At 46.1% G+C, this 20,190-nt stretch overlaps 1 protein-coding gene across 7 annotated transcripts in view; it reads right to left on the reverse strand.

The window, feature by feature from the left end:
- The window catches only part of PDE7A (phosphodiesterase 7A), a 163,624-nt gene that overhangs the window by 57,420 nt on the left and 86,014 nt on the right, over positions 1-20,190 (reverse strand). For all 7 annotated transcript variants that reach the window (XM_030553196.1, XM_030553194.1, XM_030553193.1 and 4 more), the window contains exon 2: positions 17,513-17,573. In XM_030553196.1, the coding sequence (XP_030409056.1) occupies positions 17,513-17,573 (61 nt within the window). The remainder of the gene's footprint in view (positions 1-17,512; positions 17,574-20,190) is intronic.

Here is a 20,190-nt window from a genome sequence, read left to right on the forward strand (position 1 = left end):
CTCGGCTTGCAGACTCAGATTTTGAGCTAATCGCCTGAGGAGGTCTTGGTGCGCCCTGAGATCCAGCGGGGGGGGGGGCCTGTTGGAGGAGGTACCAGCCACTGCTTCATCCGGGGAGGAGGATGAGGAGACCCCAGGCAAGAGAGTGTCTAACTGTGGGTCTTCCTCAGCCCTCGCCTCTGCCTCAGGAGCCAAAGCGGAGTCTTGTTGCTTGGACCCTTCCTCCCCATCCGGGGAGGGAGGGGGGGCGAGACAACGAGGCTTCAGGAGCCCTACGCTCCGCAGTCGCCGGCCTAGCAGGGAGCTGTTGGGGGCCCTGGGCCTGATGGTATGCCCAGGGTGTCCAGAATCCCCATTGTTGCGGGCCTTGGTCCTGCTGCGGTGGATCACTGAATAGCGCCGCCTGCCGGTCGGTGCCCAGCGCATACCCGCTGTCCGTTTGCGAGGATACGGACGGCTGTCTAGAGGGCCATGGTGGGGCCGACCCTGGATGGTAAGGGTCTGCGCGGGTCGGCACGGAGGATCGTCTCGGTGCCGGGGACCGGTGCCGGGAGTCATATCGGTGCCGGGATCGGGATCAGGACCGGGTTCTGTCACGGTGCCGGGATCCGGATCGGTACCGGGCGCCGCTTCGGTGCCGGGACCTGCCACCAGCTCGGTGCCGGGAGGTCGACCGGGACCGGGACCTGCCACCAGCTCGGTGCCGGGAGGTCGACCGGTGCGGCGAATAGCGTCGGGACCTGCTCCTGGAATCGCGGTGCCGGTCTCGGCGACTGGAACCTGACCGCGATCGTCTTGATGTCGACCGGTGCCGCGAGTGCGACCGGTACCGCTGAGGGGAGCGGTGCCGGGACTGCAAGCGGCGGCGGGACCTGGAGCGACCATGACGTCGGGACCTGGATCGCGAACGAGAGTCTCGAGGTGGTGCCGACATCATGGGCTTGCCTCTGGACACGACCCGCACCGGAGGTACCGGGGGTGGCAGCCGAGTGGGCTCAGTCAGGGCTATGAGGTCCCGAGCCGAGGCGAAGGTCTCCGGTGTGGATGGGACCACTATCTCAACCCCAGATCTCGTGGGGGAGCTCGGCGGCACCGGACTCGACGGACCCGCCGGGCCCGGAGTCGACGGTGCCGGCGGCGCCGCGGCCGATGTCGAGGCCGGGCGCTCTAGCCGGGTCTGCCTGGCCGGAGTAGCGGACTTCGACGGCCTTGGCTCTGTCTCCCGTGCCGGAGAAGGTCGGTGCCGGGGAGTCTTCTCTGTGCCGGTGCGATCCGGTGCCGGCGCCGAGATCACGGCCTGCGAAGCCGTCGGGTCAAGTGCCGCCTCCATAAGGAGAGTTCGGAGTCTTTGATCCCTCTCCTTCTTTGTCCTTGGCTTAAAAGCCTTACAGATGCGGCACTTGTCGGATCTGTGCGATTCCCCTAGGCACTTCAGGCACGCTTCGTGGGGATCGCTGGTAGGCATGGGCTTCTTGCAGGCCGCACACTGCTTGAAGCCCGGCGAAACAGGCATGAGCCTGGCGCCGGGTGCCGGGAAGGGCTAAGCCCCCGGCGAAGAACTATTTAACAACTACTTAACTTAACTACTACTTAAACTAATTAACAACTACAATAGTACTAGAGATAAACGATAGATAAACGATAGATAACTAGGAGAGCTAGGGACGTGGAGGACAGCTATGCCGCGCTCCACAGTTCCAACGACCGACACGGCGGTAAGAAGGAACTGAGGAGCAGGCGGGCCGGCATGGATATATATTGGGCGCCATGGCGGCGCCACTCCAGGAGGCGACCTGCCGGCCCACTGGAGTTGCTAGGGTAAAAAGTTTCCGGCGAACGTGCACGCGCGGCGCGCACACCTAACTGGAATGGATGTGAGCAATCACTCGAAGAAGAAGTACTGTTCCTTTCATCCCTTTATTTTGTTCAGTTCAAGATTGGCTTTAGCCTTTTAAAAAGTTTCATCAAGGGGATATCTGAAGAACTATGGTACCAATCACTACAGAATCCTTTAAGTCTGTTACAAAAGCTTCATAATCTTTTTTCCAGTAATGCTCTGCTTGCTTATTGGCTAGATTTTTGGAAGCAGCTGCCCAGATTACAAAAACAAGTCTTTATTAACTGAGAAATGCAATCATCCTCTTCAGGAGGATTAGCTTAAACATCTTCTCTGTCTTCCCATGCTTTTTTCTGAAATTCGTGACAAACCCTGCTGAAACTACTCTTTTCAGAATAAGTCAACACACATCTCTAATGACTGCTGAATGGTATTCCCAAATCATCACTGCACTCATTTTAAATTCAATTCAAAGAGGACCAAAAAGATAAAGAAGAAACTTCAGCCTCTTCAAAGGAGAGAGAAGGAAAAATCTTCTTTGTTGAAGTCTCCAATTTAGTATGCATGTATGACATGCACATTCTTAGCTATTTTTGTTGGCTCAGTGTGCTAAACTCTGGTTTTCTCCTAGAATAGTTGGAAAGCTTGGATGATTTGCAGTCTGTGACAAAAGACATCAAGGTACCAGCAATGGGAGAAACTAGCTTAAAAAAGATGATGGTGAAAGAACAGGAAGGAAGGAAGGAAGAAAGAGAGTGCTCCCTTGGCTAACTAGTTGAAATTGCAGAAGGAATGCCCCAGTTTAGGGGAAGAGAATCAGACTCAGAATTTAAATGGAAAAGGGAGAGTAGCCTGCATATATTAAAAGTAAGACAAAAGGAAACAGGGGATAACTGCTGCTGAGGGGAGGTTACTAATTTTCTAACTTTGTTGGCTTTTTTGCTTTTTCTTCCTCCATAGTGATGATGAGCTATTGTAACACAGACAGACCCCAGTCGACAGGATCAAACCTGGGACCTCGAGCTAAATTGGGGGTGGGCAAACTATGGCCTGGGGGCCACATCCGGCCCTTCTGACATTTTAATCTGGCCCTCGAGCTCCTGCCTGGAAGCGGGGTCCGGGGCTTGTCCCGTTCCAGCCAGGGGCTTGCCCCGCTCCACATGTGCTGTGGCTCCGCATAGCTCCCGAAAGCAGCAGCATGTCCCCCTTCCGGCTCCTATGCACAGGATCAGCCAAGGGGCTCCACAGCTCCCATTGGTCAGGAACCACGGCCAATGGGAGCTGCAGGATTGGCACCTGTGGACGGGGCAGCGTGCTGACCTGAATGGCTGTGCCTCTGCATAGGAGCCGGAGGTGGGACATGCCGCTGCTTCCAAAAGTTGCTTGAGGTAAGCACCGCCTGGGGCCTGTACCCCATACCCTCTCCCACACCCCAATCCCCTGCCCTGATCCCCCTCCCACCCTCCAAACCTCTTTGTCCCAGCCCGGAGCACCCACTTGGACTCCCAACCCCTCATCCCCAGCCCCACCCCAGAGCCTGTACCCCCAGCCTGAACCCTCACCCCCCTCCACATCCCAACCCCCTGCCCCAGCCCGGAGTCCCCTCCCTCACCCTGAACTCCTCATTTCTGGCCCCACCCCAGAGCCCACACCCCCAGCCAGAGCCCTCAGCCGCTCCCACACCCCAACCCCCAAATTCATGTGTATTCATGACCCACCATACAATTTCCATACCCAGATGTGTCCCTCGGGCCAAAAAGTTTGCCCACCTCTGAGCTAAATGCATGAGCCTCTACTGCATGAGTCAAAAGTCACATGGCCCTTAGCTAAGGCTATGCCAGACTCACCAATATCTAAGTCGTCTCGGTGCCACTAGAGGGGACAGAGCACCACACCCAGGAGGAGTGGGGGTTACACTATGGAAGTGGGGACTGTATAGGGCAAGTAGTTCAGATCTAGCTGAGAGGTGCATTATCACCAAAGCAGACAGTTTAGAGTAGGCCACTCAATGCCCCATAACTTCCATGCCCTATATTGGCCAAGACTCTCCAAAATGGATCTTGGAGGCAGTAGAGAAGAGCAGAAAATCCAAAACACGATTAGAATAGAAGGAAAACAAGAACATTTACAGGAGAGTAAGGAGGAACATTGAGGAAAGCTACCCTGTAGCTATAGACAGAAACAGTTGACTGAGACCAATATAGCTGGATCATGCTTACGAGATTTCAGTGCACACAGGGCTGTATTTCTATTTTTGGAAGATGAGCCATTCTCCAGGATCTGAATCTGCTTTTGGAGAATGACAGATTGGTTGAACAAATTTTTTGGAGTGCAGGAGAGAGTATCCATCTCAAGCTGACAATGTTCAGTTATACTGCCACTGATTGAGTCAGTTAAGGTTTTTCCATTATTTTTTGGGATTTTCGATCTTTTTCTTTCTGAGGTCCCACTCAACAGACAAAAATTCCAGAGCCCACCTGTGCCACAACAACTGTTCTTCTGCATATCCAGTAGATTAAAAGCCAGGGTTGATGTTTGAGGGTAACAAGCAGGACAATTGCCCAGGGCCCCACAAAACTAAGTTGCTTGGCCTTTGGCTTGAACCTTGGGCGGCAGCTCTCTGACTTCAGTTTTCTGCACTGGACCCCAGCGAGAGTGAGTCTAACGCTGGCCCTGCTGTCTGGTTTATTTTGGCAGACTCTCTGAAACCTACATGTACCTCCTCCTCCCATCAGGGACCCCAGACTCCTGTTTGAGAATTGCTGATTTAGGTATCCATAAGGTTATGTTTTAGGTAGGATTTGGAAATACTGCTGTACCACAGTAACGTCACTCCAATTGAGGTCACTTGAACCTCTATTCAAGACCTGGATTCCAACAGCCTGCACATTTTAGGGAAAGCAATTTCACAATCATCACAGCCAAATAAAACCAGTAGGACAAGTTCTAAGTAGTCTTTCAGTTAATTGTATAACAATTTTATAGGGCTGTCGATTAATCACAGTTATCTCACGTGATTAACTCCAAAAAATTAATAGTGATTAATCGCAGTTTTAATTGCGCTGTTAAACAATAGTGTGCCAATTGAAATTTATTAAATATTTTGGATGTTTTTCTACATTTTCATATATATTGTATTCTGTGTTATTGAAATCAATGTGTATATTATTTTTTATTACAAATATTGGCATTGTAAAAATGATAAACAAAAGAAACTGTATTTTTCAATTCACTTCCAACAAGTACTGTAGTGGAACAAGTACTGTCATGGAAGTGCAACTTACAAATGTAGATTATTTTTGCTACATAACTGCACTCAAAAACAAAAAAAAAGTAAAACTTCAGAGTCTACAAGTTCACTCAGTCCTACTTCTTGTTTAGCCAATCGTTAAGATAAACAAGCTTGTTTACATTTACAGGAGATAATACTGTCCTCTTCTTATTTACAATGTCACCAGAAAGTGAGAACAGGCATTTGCAGGGTACTTTTGAAGCTGGCATTGCAACAGATACGCAAAACATTCGTATGCCCCTTCATGCTTTGGCCAACATTCCAGAGGACATGCTTCCATGCTCATGAGGCTCATTAAAAATATAATGTGTTAATTAAATTTGTGAGTGAACTCTGTGGGGGAGAACTGTATGTCTCCTGCTTTGTTTTACCCACATTCTGCTATATATTCCATGTTACAGCAATCTGGGATGATGATCCAGCACTCATCGTTCATTTTAAGAACACTTTCCCTGCAGACTTCATTAAACGTAAAGAAAGTACCAATGTGAGATTTCTAGAGAGAGCTACAGCACTCAACCCAAGGTTTACGATTCTTAAGTGCCTTCCAAACTGAGACGGACAAGGTGTTAAGCATGCTTTTAGAAGTCTTAAAAGAGCAACACTCCGATGCAGAAACTACAGAACCTGAACCAACCAAAAAAGAAAATCAGCCTTCTGCTGGTGATATCTGACTCAGATAATGAAAATGAACATGTGTTGGTCTGCACTGCTTTGGATTGTTATCGAGCAGAACTCATCATCAGCATAGACGCATGTCCTCTGGAATGGAGGCTGAAGCATGAAAGGACCTATGAATCTTTAGCACATCTGGCATGCAAATATTTTGCAACACTGGCTACAACATGAAAAAAGTTGATGATGAAAAAAGTAGTTACTAATTTGTACAAATACGGTGAGCTTAAAGTTTGGGAATACAGAATGATCACCAACTAATGAGAAAGTAGCTATGTGTATTATAATAGGGATACAAGTATCCAGATAGTAAGATTCAGAGTACACTAAAAGTAAAACAGGGCAACTTCTCTTCTAAGGACTTAGTTCATTTGACAAGTTAGCAGTTAAATACAATAAAATACAGGCAAGGGAGTTATGCTCATCATAGTAAGTCAGTTTCAGGTGCTCTACAACATGCAAATGAATTCTAAATATGTACAAAATTGAAATTAAGAATACAATATTGAATGTTTTTATAGATCTAATTTTATTCCAGTTCTGGCCTTTCAAAAGAAAAATAATAAATATATCATAGGAAGTTAGATATTGCCTTCAAGTTCATTGTACAGTATTCAAATGGCAGTGATGAGTCACGTTTTGTCTTCCAAACCTGCATTTTGGTGCATCACCACACCACTTCTATCCTCTTGAGAAATTATGGTTGTTTGATAATAAATATGGGTTTGATAATCTGCTACTACAATTCCATATTTTTCCATAAAATTCCAGAAACCAGTAAGAAAACCAGAAACTAAATCCTTATCCCCATTAGAATAGAATCTATGGTACCTCAATCTTCTAGCAGACTTAGCTATTATCATTAGGACTATATTTTATCATAAATTTAATGTCAATTTACATTTCTAGTCCCTTTCATCCAAGCATCTCAGAGCACTTTAAAAAGCTGGATACATATTATCATTCCCATTTTAGAGAATAAGCTATTCATTTTTATGCTTTTGAAACAGTAAACTTCACTTTGCTAATTGAAAAGAAGAGGCACTAAGTGTCACATTACAATTAAATCACAAAAATAAAGTAAAATTCACTAATGCTAAGGGACAAAAATCCCCAAAATGAGAAAATTCATATTACAGAAACTCAGACCTGAATTTACTTTCTTGTACCTAAGTAGAGGAACACAAACTATATTCAATAAGATAACCGGCACTTTGGAGAACCCTGCAATGCATGCTGCAAAAAAGTATGAGAGTACAGAGTTTCAGTCCTAAAAATAAAATAAGGAAAAAAACATTCCAATATATGAGAAACAGAATTGGAAAACAAATCGGTCATTTTCAACAAGCTTTTAAAAATAAGCATCTTTTTTTCCACTTGAGAGCTCTCTGAAGTATTTGCTCTGTGCTTTCTCAGTCTTAGAAACCTGAGCCTTTGGAAGCAGACACCAGTATCACAGTATATTACAAATTCATAATTCCAAAAGATAGAGGTTACTTACCTATAACTGGAGGATCTTCAAGATGTGGGATCCCTATCTGTATTCCAAAAGTGGGATATGCACTCTCACCATGCACCTGAGTCTGGAATTAGTTGTAAGCAGTGTCCATTGGCTCACACATGCACCGTAGCTCTTCTCAAGCTGCCAACCAAGTGCATAAAGAGTGGTGCAAGCCAATGCCTCTCCAGATTCCCCATTCTTACCACAGTGTAATCAATCCACAGCAGAGGGAATTGGGGGCGGGGGGTGTAGTGGATTGATTACACTGATAGATAGGGATCACACATCTCGAAGAACCTCCAATTACAGGTAAGTAACTTCCATTTCTTCTTCAAGTGATGGTCTCTATGTGAATACTACATGTGGGAGATTAACAGATAAGTGGTGGGTGCGAGGACGCAGAAGTAATTGACTGTAGTACTGCTGTCCCCATAATCATAATTGCAGCTGATGACTGTACCAAGGTGTAATGTCTTGTGAAGGTATGCAAAGAGCTCCAAGTAGCTGCCCTACATATCTCTGGTATGGGTATGTCTCTCAGAGATGCAGCTAAAGTAGCTTGCCCCTTGGGGAAGGGAGCCTTTACTCCATGTAGGAGCGGGGAGAGAGGAATGTGCCGATATAGGTACCTCGATTGCTCTGCTATGGAAACAAATAATTTAGGTGTCTTTCTACCATCCTTTGTTCTTTACAGATAAAAGACCAAAGCCCTCCAGACATTCAGAGAATGTGGTCTTCTCTCCTCTTCTGAGGCATGTGGTTTAGGAAAAGATACAGGTAAGTGGATGACCTGATTTGTACAAAACTTGGAAACTACTCTGGGTATGAATCTGGAGTAGGAGCATATCAAGAGCTTTTTTTTATAGAAGGTAGAATATGGTGAGTCAACCAGAAGCACCCCAGCTCTCTCTTCTGGCCGACATTACAGCTACCTTCATGGACATTGAGCATATGGCCAGCTGCTCAAAGGTAGACTTAGTGAGAGACTAAAGAACAAAATTGAGGTCATACTGAGGTGTGGACTTCATTATTGGTGGAAAGGATCTGCGAATCCCCTTCAAAAATCTAACTTTGACAGGGTTTGTGAGAGATACGGTTATCCACTGGAGGATGGAAAGCACAAACGGCTGCTAGATGCCCCTGCAGGGAACTGAACGCAAGACCCGAAGACCTAAAGGCAAGTAAGATACTCTAAGATATCAGGATTCCAGTGGAGCCGGAAACAAACTGCATTGATGAGCCCAAGTGGAGCCCAATTCCATTTAGCTAACAGCTTCTTTTAGAGTCTTTTCTACTTTGGTCAAGAATGAATTGCAACCCTCTTGGAACATGAGCTTTCTGTCTTTTATGCCATTCAAATAGCAGGCTCTGAGTTGCAGTGGCCCTGGATTGGGTGGATGACCTTGCTCCTGTGTTAAGTTTGAAGGGTGGGATGTTCATGGGAGGTTATAATGAAAGCTTGAACAGACCCATGAACCAGAATTGTCTCAACCAGTTGGGTGTGATGAGGATGACTTGAGCTCAGTCTTGGTGGATCTTCTGTAAAACCTATGGTATCAAAAGAACTGGAAGGAAAGCATACCCCAGGCACCCTTCCACACCATCAGGAGGGCATCTCTCAACAAGTCTTTGCTGAGGGTTGTTCTAGAGCAGCGGTTCTCAAACTGTGGGTCGGGACCCCAAAATGGGTTCCGATTCTTTGAATGGGGTCATCAGGGCTGGCTTAGACTTGCTGTGGCCCAGGACTGAAGCCCAAGCGCCACTACCCAGGGCTAAAGCCAAAACCAGAGGGGTTCAGCCCTGGGCAGCAGGACTCAAGTTGCAGGCACCAGACTGGGGCTGAAGCCCTTGAGCTTCAGCATTGGCTCCTCTGCCTGGAGCAGTGGGGCTTGGGCTTTCCCCCCACCCCGACCCAGGGAAGTGGGGCTTAGGTGGGCTCAGGCTTTGGTTCCCCCTCCAGGGATCGTGAAGTAATTTTTGTTGTCAGAAGGGGGTGGCGGTGCAATGAAGTTTGAGAACCCTTGCTCTAAAGATGTACCAGGGCAGCTTCCTGCTCACCTGTGAGTGGGGCTCATCAGGGAGGAGTTCTGAGTGCGACAGGGAGGGCGAGACTCAGCAGGAGGGTCTGGGTTTGAGGGGCTCTGGATACACAGGGGTTGGGCAGATAGGGGTGCAGCTCCCTGTAAATGGATCCCTCCCTGTACAGCTCAGGAGTGATGGGTGCAGGAAGTGGGTGGAGAGGGGAAGTTTTCAGAAATTCCTGCAGCCGGGGGAGAAATCTGGGGGTAGGTCTGACCCAGCCCTAGATGCTGAGCAAGGGAAGAGGAAATCCTGTCCTTCCCAGCCCAACCAGGATAAGCAGCTGAGCATGGCGCATGGTAGGAGCCACCAGCCGGGTCTTCTCCAGTCCTACCTTCTCCCCACAGTGATTTAAGCAGAAAGTCATTTTTCTGCGGGAAAGCAAAGAAATCTGTGGGGAACAAATTCTGCGCATACGCAGAATTCCCGCAAAAGTAGTCAAAATGTGGATTTTTCATGATTGACATAGATACCTTGGAAAAGTAAAAGGTAGAACATAATATGGGTCATGATGTGGACCTCCTTATAGGAGTTTCGTGTGAGAAGCCAGTCAATGAGATATGGGAAAACTGTAAATCCTCTTCTTGTCCCAGCAGCCACCACTGAAAAAACCCTGGGTGCTGTGAACAGACCAAAGGGGAGGACTCTGAATTGGTAATAGTTTTGCTCTAAGAGGAACCTGTGGAACCGCCTGTGGGCTGAATGAATATCTATATGAAAATATGCATCTTTCATGTTGAGAGCCACAAACCACGTGCCATTCTCTAACAAGAGAATTACTGATGCCAAGGGTTTCATGTTGAATTTTATTTTTTTGATAAGCTGGCTTAACTGACATAGATCAGGAAGTATGGAGCATAGACTCCCTTTCCAGGATGTTGAGGTGGAACCTTTTCTATGGCTCCCCTGAGGAGCAGGGAGTTCACATCTCCTGTCATAAAATCTCCTCATAAAAGTGGTCTCTGAAGAGCCATCGGGAAAGGGGCTTGGAGAAGGAATAGTCAGAAACTTGTTCAGACAGCCCCCATGGGTATTCTCTAATACCCATTTGTCTGTAGCTAGGGCCCTCCAGCTTTTGACAAATTGGGCAAAGCAGCCTTCAAACATACGAATAGGAGAATGAAGAAACAGCAATAAAGGGATGTGGATGAAACACACTCCTCGCCAGGGGTTAGAATACGACATGGTGGTGGATGTTGCAGACAGTGAGTTCCTGCATCTATATACCCTCAATCTCTTGCAGTGTGGCTCCTGAGAACATTGATGATAAAAGGACTGAAGAGGTGAGTCTTGCCCTATATCCCTATTTCTGACGCTTCCTCTTGGGGACGGGTATAAACACTCAGATGGTGAAACATTGTTCTTGAGCCTTTGAGAAAGTGGAGAGATTTCATCCATTTTCTCATGGAACAGGTTAACAGTGTCAAAGGGCAGATCTTTCATGGAACTCTGCCTCTCTCTAGGGAAACCTGAAGATTGTTGTCGTTGTTGATCCCTCGAAGTCGAGGATGATCTCTTTCACAGGTTTTATTTTTTATGGGACACAGACCCATTGGTAGATGTTGCAGGTGGTGTTGGAAGTCAGAGTTGGGCTATGATTGCTGGGTGACAGTTGTCTGTCCTTTATTTTATGCACTTTTCTGCTACCAGGGCAAGACGATTTTCCTCAAATGTGGACGTTCCTTCTTTGACAAGTCTTCGACAGTTATCCCTATCCTGGGTTAATGTCTCCCAGTGTGTGGTATTGATGCCATATCTCTTGATGTTTATCTTGAGGATGTCTTTAAAGTGTTTCTTCTGGCGTCTCCCTTTCCTTTCTCCTTTGGTGAGTTGGGCATACAGCAATTGTTTTGCTTGGTGTACATCAGGCATGCACACATAGTACCTGCTCCACCTCAGCTGGTGCCTGATAATTAGGGGCTCAACACAAAAGATGTTGACCTCTCTGAGGACACTGACATAATTGCGGTGATCCTCCCACTTTATGTTGAGGATCTTCCTAATAAAGTGCTGGTGCTGGTGTTCCAGGTTTTCCAGGTGTTTTCTATAAGTCATCCAAGTCTCACAGCCATAGAGGAGAGTTGAGATTACCACTGCTTTATAAACTAAAAGTCTAATGTGTGTTCTGATGTCATGATTGATGAACACCTGGTGAGACAGTTTGCAAAAGGCAAGGCTAGCACAGTGGATTCTGTGCTGAATCTCAAGGTTTATGTCGGCTTTCTGTGAGAGATGGCTGCCAAGATAGGCAAAGTATTCTACATTTTCCACTTCTTCTCTGTCAATGTAGATCTTCCTTGCTGCGTCTGGTGGAGAACTTTTGTTTTGCCAATGTTCAGAGTTAGCCGTAGGCTTTTGTAAGCTTCAGAGAAGCAATTAAGGACTGTTTGCAGATCCTCCTTTGAGTCTGCAAGTACAGCACAATCATCTTTGTACAGGAGTTCGGTAACTGTTGATGATATTACTTTAGTTCTGGCATGGAGACAAAAAAGGTTGAAGAGGTTGCCGTCAGTCTGATACTGGACACCAGTACCATGTGGTAAACGGTCTTGGTTAACGTTTTCAAAGCTGCTAAGAAAATGGAGAAAAGGGTGGGTGCCAGTACAAAACCTTGTTTTACACCAGTTCAGATGAGAAAGGGCTCACAGTTAGAATCACTGCACAGGATGGACACAGTCATCTGTTCATGGAGGAGTCTTACAATTGTGATAAATTTTCTTGGGCAGCGAAACTTTGACATGATTTTCCACACAGCCTCACTGTTGACAGAGTCAAAGGCTTTGGTCAGATCAATAAAGGCCATAATTAACTCCTGGTGTTGCTCTTGACATCTTTCCTGGATCTGCCTAGCTAAGAAAATCATGTCGATGATGCCTTGTGACGGTCTGAAGCCACATTGGGACTCTGGAAGTACCTGCTCCCTCTTACAGAGGAAGTGATTCAGTAAAACTCTAGCAAGAATTTTCCCTGCGATGGAGAGAAGGGAAATGCCTCGATAGTTGCCACAGTCAGCCCTATTTCCCTTTGTGAAAATGGTAACGTTAGCGCTATGTAAATCAGCAGGGATTTCTTCAGTGCGCCAGATTTTGAGGAGCAGCGCAGTAGGGCAGCTGCCCCACCCCTTAGAGTGTGGGCTGAAGCAGACCAGTGCGCCTGTGCAAATGGGCAGCCAATAAGAGAAGGGCTTATTGGGAGCCAATTGGGGCCCAGATCGGAGGCAGCCGATCAGGGCTAGGCTCAGCCCTATAAAAAGGCTGCTCAGAGAGGGAGCGGGCAGTCTGTCCCAGGCCTTCGAAAAAGGAAGGTCTGTCTCCAGAGCTGGGAGACAGTGCAGGGGGGAGCAGAAGCGAACTCCAGCTCGGTGTCTGCCAGGCTGCAGGATCTGAAGGGAAGGGCCTAACTGGTGCGAGGGGTCGAAGGGGAGGTGGTCCAGGGACGTGGACAGACTGAGGGAGAGAAAGAGGGCAGGATGGCTGCCACTAGAGGATCCCGGGGTTGGGACGCAGAGTAGTGGGCGAGCTTGGGTCCTCCCCTTTCCCCTTGCCTTACACCCAGCTGATGGTAGTGGCCGTCTAGGGCTGCACCAACCCCCTGCCAAGAGGGGTGTGACTTTGGGTATGCAGTTGCCCATATTGGCTGGGGCTCAGAGAGACAGCTGACTGACACACACACCCCAGAAGGGGATGAGGATGGACTAAGGGGCATTGCCAGAGGGCAGTGGCTTGAAGAGGACACCGCAGGTTGGGGGCAAGATGGGTCCATACACCAACCGAGGGTGAGACAATGGACGGGACACCACCAGGAAGGGCGCTCCACTGGACTGAGCTAATTTCTGGAGTCACCAGCGGGAGGTGCTGTGGTGGTGAATCCCAACACTGTTACAAGCAGCAAATGAAGCTTGTTAGTCAGTGTTTCCCCCCACGCTTTCAGTACTTCAGCTGGTATGCCATCAGGATCTGGTGCTTTATTGTTCTTTATTTGCTTAATTGCTTTGAGGACCTCCTCAGGTGTTGAGTGGTTTGGGAAGAGAGTTTCCAGATTGGGTGCTGAGGGATGGAGTCAATGGTGTCATCAATCACAGTCGATTCTCGATTTAGAAGCTTTTGGTAGTGTTCCTTCCAGCACTCTTTAATGGATTCATTATCTTTAAGAAGAGTACTAACATTTTTGGATCTCAACGGTGTGAGGCCACATGAGGTTGGTTCATACAGGGTCTTTGTCTCACAAAAGAAGCTCCACAAAATGTCTGCCAGAGAACGCTTGGATGTCTTTTGCTTTGTCCTCCCACCATTTTTATTTTATTTTATTTTTTTTAATTTATTTCTCAGATCCTCCTTTTGATGGACCGAGGTCTTCCTCCGGCAGGACGATGCATGGTTCTGCCAGTCACAGAAAGCCTTTCACTTTGGGTTAAAAAGGGCTGTGATCAAAACATTCTCATTGTCAAACCAGTTCTGATGGTGGTGGATAGCAAGGCTGATGGATTCCTCACAAGCCTCATGGATGGTAACCACGGTTCTGTCCTCATGACAATGGTCATAGCCATCCCCCTGGATGTGGTATTTGCCACATTCACCACAACTTAGAGTGAAATTTTTGTCACCAATTTGCTCTCATCCACTAAGAAAGCAGGCTCTGTTCTCCTCAGAGAGCTTGTCCTTAAACTCTAGAAATCTAGCATAATCGATAAAATCATGTTTGGCCAGGGGGGGCCTAATAATTAGAGATTCTGAACTGGAGAGAGATGGAACAGAATACCTTTCTTCTGAAAAGGTCGAGTCTCTTATGTCCCTTATCAGAAGAAGGAGCCTTTGGGTGCTGATGCCTGGACCACTCTGTGGCTGCCTACTTCCCCCTCCATCCCCCGCAGGGAGTTTGGTGGACAGTGAGAGAAGAACTACTCTCGCCCCTTGGATGGGACAAAGTAGTGCTTCTCAGCCTTCCCGGAGGTGGGAACACAAGTAGTAAGGGGGTGCCAAACCATATTTGCTAGTTCCATGATGACCTCATTGATGGGGAGGGCCACTCTGCTGGGACCAGAGGGCAGCAGAATGTCTAGTAAGCTGTGCTGAGGCTCCTGAATTTCCTCCAGCAGGATTTATAGCTCTGCCACTACCCTGCGCATGAGCTCTTGGTATTGTTTAAAGTCATCCGGGGAGACGGAGAAGATGGGGTGACCACCTCACCCAATGACAATGACAAGATTACTTTTGGAACCATCAGATCTGACTTACCTTACTCCTCCTAATACTCTGACAGGGCCGGTTGCATATAGCTGTGTGATAGCAAGAAGGACTTATGCACAGATCCTAGGTATCTGGGGTAGGGCTCCTATGGTCCTAGTATCTCCAACAGAGTGATCCATCAGCGGAGGGGAACCCCATGGAAAAGGGTATCACCTGTCCCTTGGCCGATCAGGTCTTGTGGAAGATCAGAACCCTGAACTTCTAGGGTTCTGTCTGGGGTCGCCTGTCCTCAATGCCGCAGAGTCTCCTATAGAGCATCTGACTCATTGAAAAAGAAGGCCAGATCCCTGATCATGAGTGGCTCTGACAGTAATGATGGTTGTGCTTCAAAACTAGCAGGGAGAATAACTCCATCTCCTTGTGACAGACTCCTCCTCCGTTGTAACATCCCTCTTCTGGGGAGACATATTTCTCCATCCACCCTGAAGAATGAAGAGAGTCCATGGACAGTGCTGGAGCCTCTCTGGTTACTGTGGCTGTCAGCTCACTCTGCTGCCATATCGCTATTGGTACTCCCTGGGTTCCCGCAGTGAATGGAGGCACCAGGAACTGTCTATTTTGCACCTTCACCACCATCAGATCCATGACCTCACATGCCTCCTTCTCTTGTTGAGTCAGGCCTAAGACTTCAGTGTCCATGCATGCTGGCTCTCCCAACTTTGATGGGGTAAGGAAGCGATCCCTTCTTTTCAGGATAGTTTTAGACATAGACGACTTGCCTTTCCATCTAAGAGAGTGCCCCTTTCTCTAGTGTGAAGACCTAGCCTCCGTTCCCTAGCTGGTGGTCGGACAAATGCTACTTGCTTGTTGAGACTGATGTACAGAGTGGGTCCCCAGCGCAAATCTGACCAAGGCTTCATTGCCTTCTCCATGAGGCGTTTTGAGTCTCGACCCTCATGAGTTCTAAGGGGAAAGGAGTGAGATGCTGGACTTGGCAGAAATGTGAACCTCACCTAGGCAGTAGAGGAAGTGTTGATGTTTGTCGTTCACAGAAAAGGAGCTAGAGAAGGAAACAGTTTTTGAACCCTGGGCAAAATCCCAGACTTCTCGGGGGGGGGAGGGAACGCTACCTAGCTATGCTGCACTCTTCTATTAAAACTAAAAAACTAACTACATATGATTCTTATAGGAGTGACACAATAAAAAGGAGCTCAGAACGCCAAAAATTCTGATGCAAACTATGTGGTGGTAAGAAGGGACTGGAAAGGCTTTGGCCCACATCGCCCTTTATGACCTTGATTGGGAGCGTAAGGAGAGCTACTGCACGTGTGCAAGCCAATGGACAATGCCTACAAGAAATTCCGGACACAGGCGCATGATGCACATGCATATCCCACATATGGATACACACAGGGATCATCACTCAAAGAAGAATCAAGATACCAAAAAAAGAAAATCCTCAATTTTTAAGCGAGTTGTATTACTTTTTTGGTCTGGTACCTGATTTTTTTTTTACTTTTCAGGGGGAATTTCCCCTTTGTGTATGACTATTTCAGAAAAAGGTCATCCTGAAATGCACAATCTGGGAGATGTCCTCTTCTTTTTACTTCTGGTTGATAGGCAGGATACTTCAATATCATCCCTTTCCTAGGCACTGATCTCAGTTCCCTCTTCTGTGCCCTACACCCTGCAGCCCTCTCTAATAAGCACTAACCCCAATCTTACTGTACTTTCTCTAGACACTGCCCCATCTAGCTCCCACCTGTAGAGACAGTCTCCCGCCGCTGTAACTGGCTGCTGGCCCTGCCATTTCCCTGGATGCTGCCCTGTTCTAGGAGAGTGAAGTCAAGCTGGGGCTGACTCCCAGAAGGTTGAAGAGGAAGACACTCCTGGGATACTTTCAACACCCCCACCCCTTCACCTCCTTAGGGCTGAACAAAGGAACAGGATGGGAAAGAGCTATCCCCCAAGCTAGCACCCTCAGCACTTTCTCAGCTCCACTGGCTGCTCTTCCCATCCTAAACCCAGGTAGCACATGCAGGAAAGCAGAGAAGTCCTGCTTCAGTTACTCCATTTTAATTCACATCATTATTTCAAGACTGAGACTTAAGACAATTTCTATAATGAACTTTAGAAGTGTAAGACAAAACTATTCTTATATGCAAATAGTTACTCTGTTATAAACCATTCAATTTTAATTACACCTCTACCTCGATATACCACTGTCCTTGGGAGCCAAAAAATCTTACTGCGTTATAGGTGAAACCATGTTATATTGAACCTGTTTTGATCCACCAGCGTGCGCAGCCCCCTCCTCCGGAGCACTGCTTTACCACATTATATCCAAATTCGTGTTATACCGGGTGGCATTATATCGAGGTAGCGATGTATAACAAAAAATGACAGGTGCTAGAATGTTCTACTATATGCATACTGAATGAGGGACAACAAAAAGTACTGCAATACAAATACAGACTTTACATAATATTGTTTAAAAATGAACATACAAAGGTCATTGCCACCCACTAAATCTATTTTTTCTACAGATTTAACTGAGGTACACAAAACATAAGCCCATGCAAACCTGTAAGATTCTTATCCTGTTAAATATTTTTCCTTAATTCCAAAACTAATGAGGAAACACTGCCTTTGGTATCTTAATATATTTTGTGACAGTCACCATGGTTTCCTTACAGATCTTTATAGCACTTTGCACAATGGAGTCTCAATCCCAAATACAACATTTGGGTGGAATAACTTTTTTGCAGCAGTTAGTAAATGGCAAAATAAGTTGACTAAAATAGTGACAGCAGAAAAAAGGATAAACTGAAAAGTTTTTAAATACTGTATTTATAAATTATGTTACAGTTCACCACAACCATTGTAAAGCAAATAGTCACAAATATAGATCAGTGCTGCAATACAGAAGTTGCCATGCTTACCTAGCATACGAATGTACAATGCAGTTTGATCAGAGCTGTCATAGGAAATTGCTCCACGTCTCTGCAAGAAATAAAGACAAACAATCTATTTTACAGATGATAATTAGTCTGACCCTTAAGTTGCATCTCTTGTGAAGAGCCATGGTCAACTTAATCTTTTAAAATTGACTAATTAAAAAAAATATTCAGTTTTTGACAGTGTATCTGTCAACAGTGCATCCTAATTTTATCCTGGCAAGAGCAGAGAAGAGCCAAGAGAAGGAGAGAACTAATAACAGAGAAGCCAGGAGAGGAGAACTGCTAGCACGGGGTTTATGACAGTGGTCCCCAAACTTTTCACATCACGCCCCCTTGTCCCATTTGCGCCTCCCCCCTATGAGCCACTGCTGGAATCACGAGCAGAGTCGCATCCAAGCTAGCAGCCAAGGCCATGGCTGCGTGCAGAGCCACTGTCACATGCAGGGCGGAGCAGAGTTGGGGAAAGCAGGAAGCAGCGCGGGCCGAGGGATGTGCTGGCCACCGCTTCCCACAGCCTGCATGGCCAGGAACAGCGAACAGCAGCCACTGGGAGCTGCGATCGGCTGAACCTGAAGATACTGCAGGTAAACAAACTGTCCCAGCCCACCAGCGGATTTCCCTGATGGACTGCATGCCAAAGGTTGCCAATCCCTGCTGTATGCAGTACCTATCTGTCAGATGCAGACTGATACTAACAATAGAATAGAATAGAATATGGTTTCCCTTGTCCATAATGCTTACAATCTTCCTTTACTGTCAATGAAACTGAAGCCTCAGGCTGCTCCCTCCCTTTCACTTTTGCAGATGAGAGTGAGGCTGACTGTCCTCAGGGAACATGACGTCTCCTTACCATGTTAGGGCCGGCAGCAACCATAAGATGTAGAAATGACTGAGATGAGATGACAAGCAGCACAATTAAGGTAGCACAGTGCTAGGAAATGGGTTAGGAAACTGAGACACAAAAGACAGAGGCATGGGGCTGAGGATATAGACCTGACCTGACTTTGTGTATGGCCCTTTATCAGAGAGAGGGAGGGTACTAGGGAAGCAGGAGGCAAGGAAGGGGGAAAACTGGGAACTGGTACTGCTGTGCCCCAGGCAGAGAAGAAATCTGCCTCCCACTGTTCTGGAAGTATAGCTGCTGAGTCAAAATAGTAAAAGGAAATATATGGGAGTTCCCTTATCTCAGCAGAGAGAAGAGGGTAAGTGGAGTCTCCATCTGAATAGCCAGGGAGAGCTATTAATATCAGGATGAAAAGTCAACCCTAAATGATCATATACACATTGCCAAAGGAATGAAGGGGAGTTAAAAAGTCAAAAGACAGACAAAAAAATAAAAAATTAAATCACGTTTTTAAACAACTCATGATTTTTGGGGCCAATCTCAATTTTTGAAGGTTTGACTTACAGTGTTTTGCTCTCTTGAGGGGCTCTGACTCACAATTTTTGATCTCTTGAGGCTGCCAATACTGCTAGTTTATATTCTTAGGGAGGTGTAAAAAAGGAACAGGATGGCAGCTCCCCATACCCTAGGGGACTGGAGGCAGTAAGATAAGTTTCCTCCTAACTTAGAACAGTGAGGCCTACACCTACACACCCACACATTTAAGGTTCAATTTTGACAGATTACACAAACTGGAGGTAGGCAATTCTTCCCCTGGAAGTATAAAAATACCAGAAAGCATGCAAAACACTTGAAATACTCAAGATTTGTTTTTAAGTCACTTGTAATGTTTAAGATTGGCAATACCCTCTCCTCCAAGTCATTCCTTTAGAAGTACTTCTGCCAAAAGGAATATAAAACACTAGCTCCTCACCCTATAAATATCTTAACTATGTAAACTGAAGACAGTCCTAAAGCAAGACCCATGCATTAGTTGTGCCATTCAATCAATGCTTTCCTCTACATCCCACCCAACATTTGTACATTACAATCCAATGAGAAAAACTCTTCAAGCAGGGTCTTTGTCTTCTTACCTGCTCCAACGCCAACATTGTTGGAACTATGCAAACATATAGCAAACCAACATTTATGGAGGCAGTAACAGCAGTTCTTACTATGTGTGGATGGTGTATGTGTAAATCTGTACTTAACTACCACAATAGGAACCTTAAAAAAAATAATCAAAGGAATAATCTGTTACATTGGAAAAGGTAAAAAATTCTCTCTCTTCTAACTAAAAGTCTTATTTATTGCAAATATAGGAAGACCAAAGGTCTAATAACACTGGTCTACAATTTTTGAGAAGTCGTCTGCTTCAGAGATAAAATGTGATATTTATTATGTATTTTGATGTGCTGAATTCAAATATGACAATTAAAACAACTGATTGGCTACTGTTTCTAAGAAATTTAAGTTTTTACATTGTATGTCTACGTATATTGTGTAGATAGTAGAGTTTTAATCATAAATTGTAAACCTAGGTCTTTTCATGTGTTTATGGTTGCTTTACATGATAATATTTCACCTGTTCTGTTTATGTAACACTTTAAAAATCAGCAAAAGGGTTATATAAATAAAATTTATTATGAAACAAAAGGCAAAAAACTATTATGTACATAGTTTAGTCCTATTCAGTGTCTACTCGGCGCTTCTTGGCTTGTCTCTTGGATTCATTAAATGGAGCATCTCTTGTCACTATCCAGCAATAGTCTGCAAG

Source organism: Gopherus evgoodei, chromosome 2 (genome assembly GCF_007399415.2).
Source record: "Gopherus evgoodei ecotype Sinaloan lineage chromosome 2, rGopEvg1_v1.p, whole genome shotgun sequence".
Classification (NCBI taxonomy): domain Eukaryota; kingdom Metazoa; phylum Chordata; order Testudines; family Testudinidae; genus Gopherus; species Gopherus evgoodei.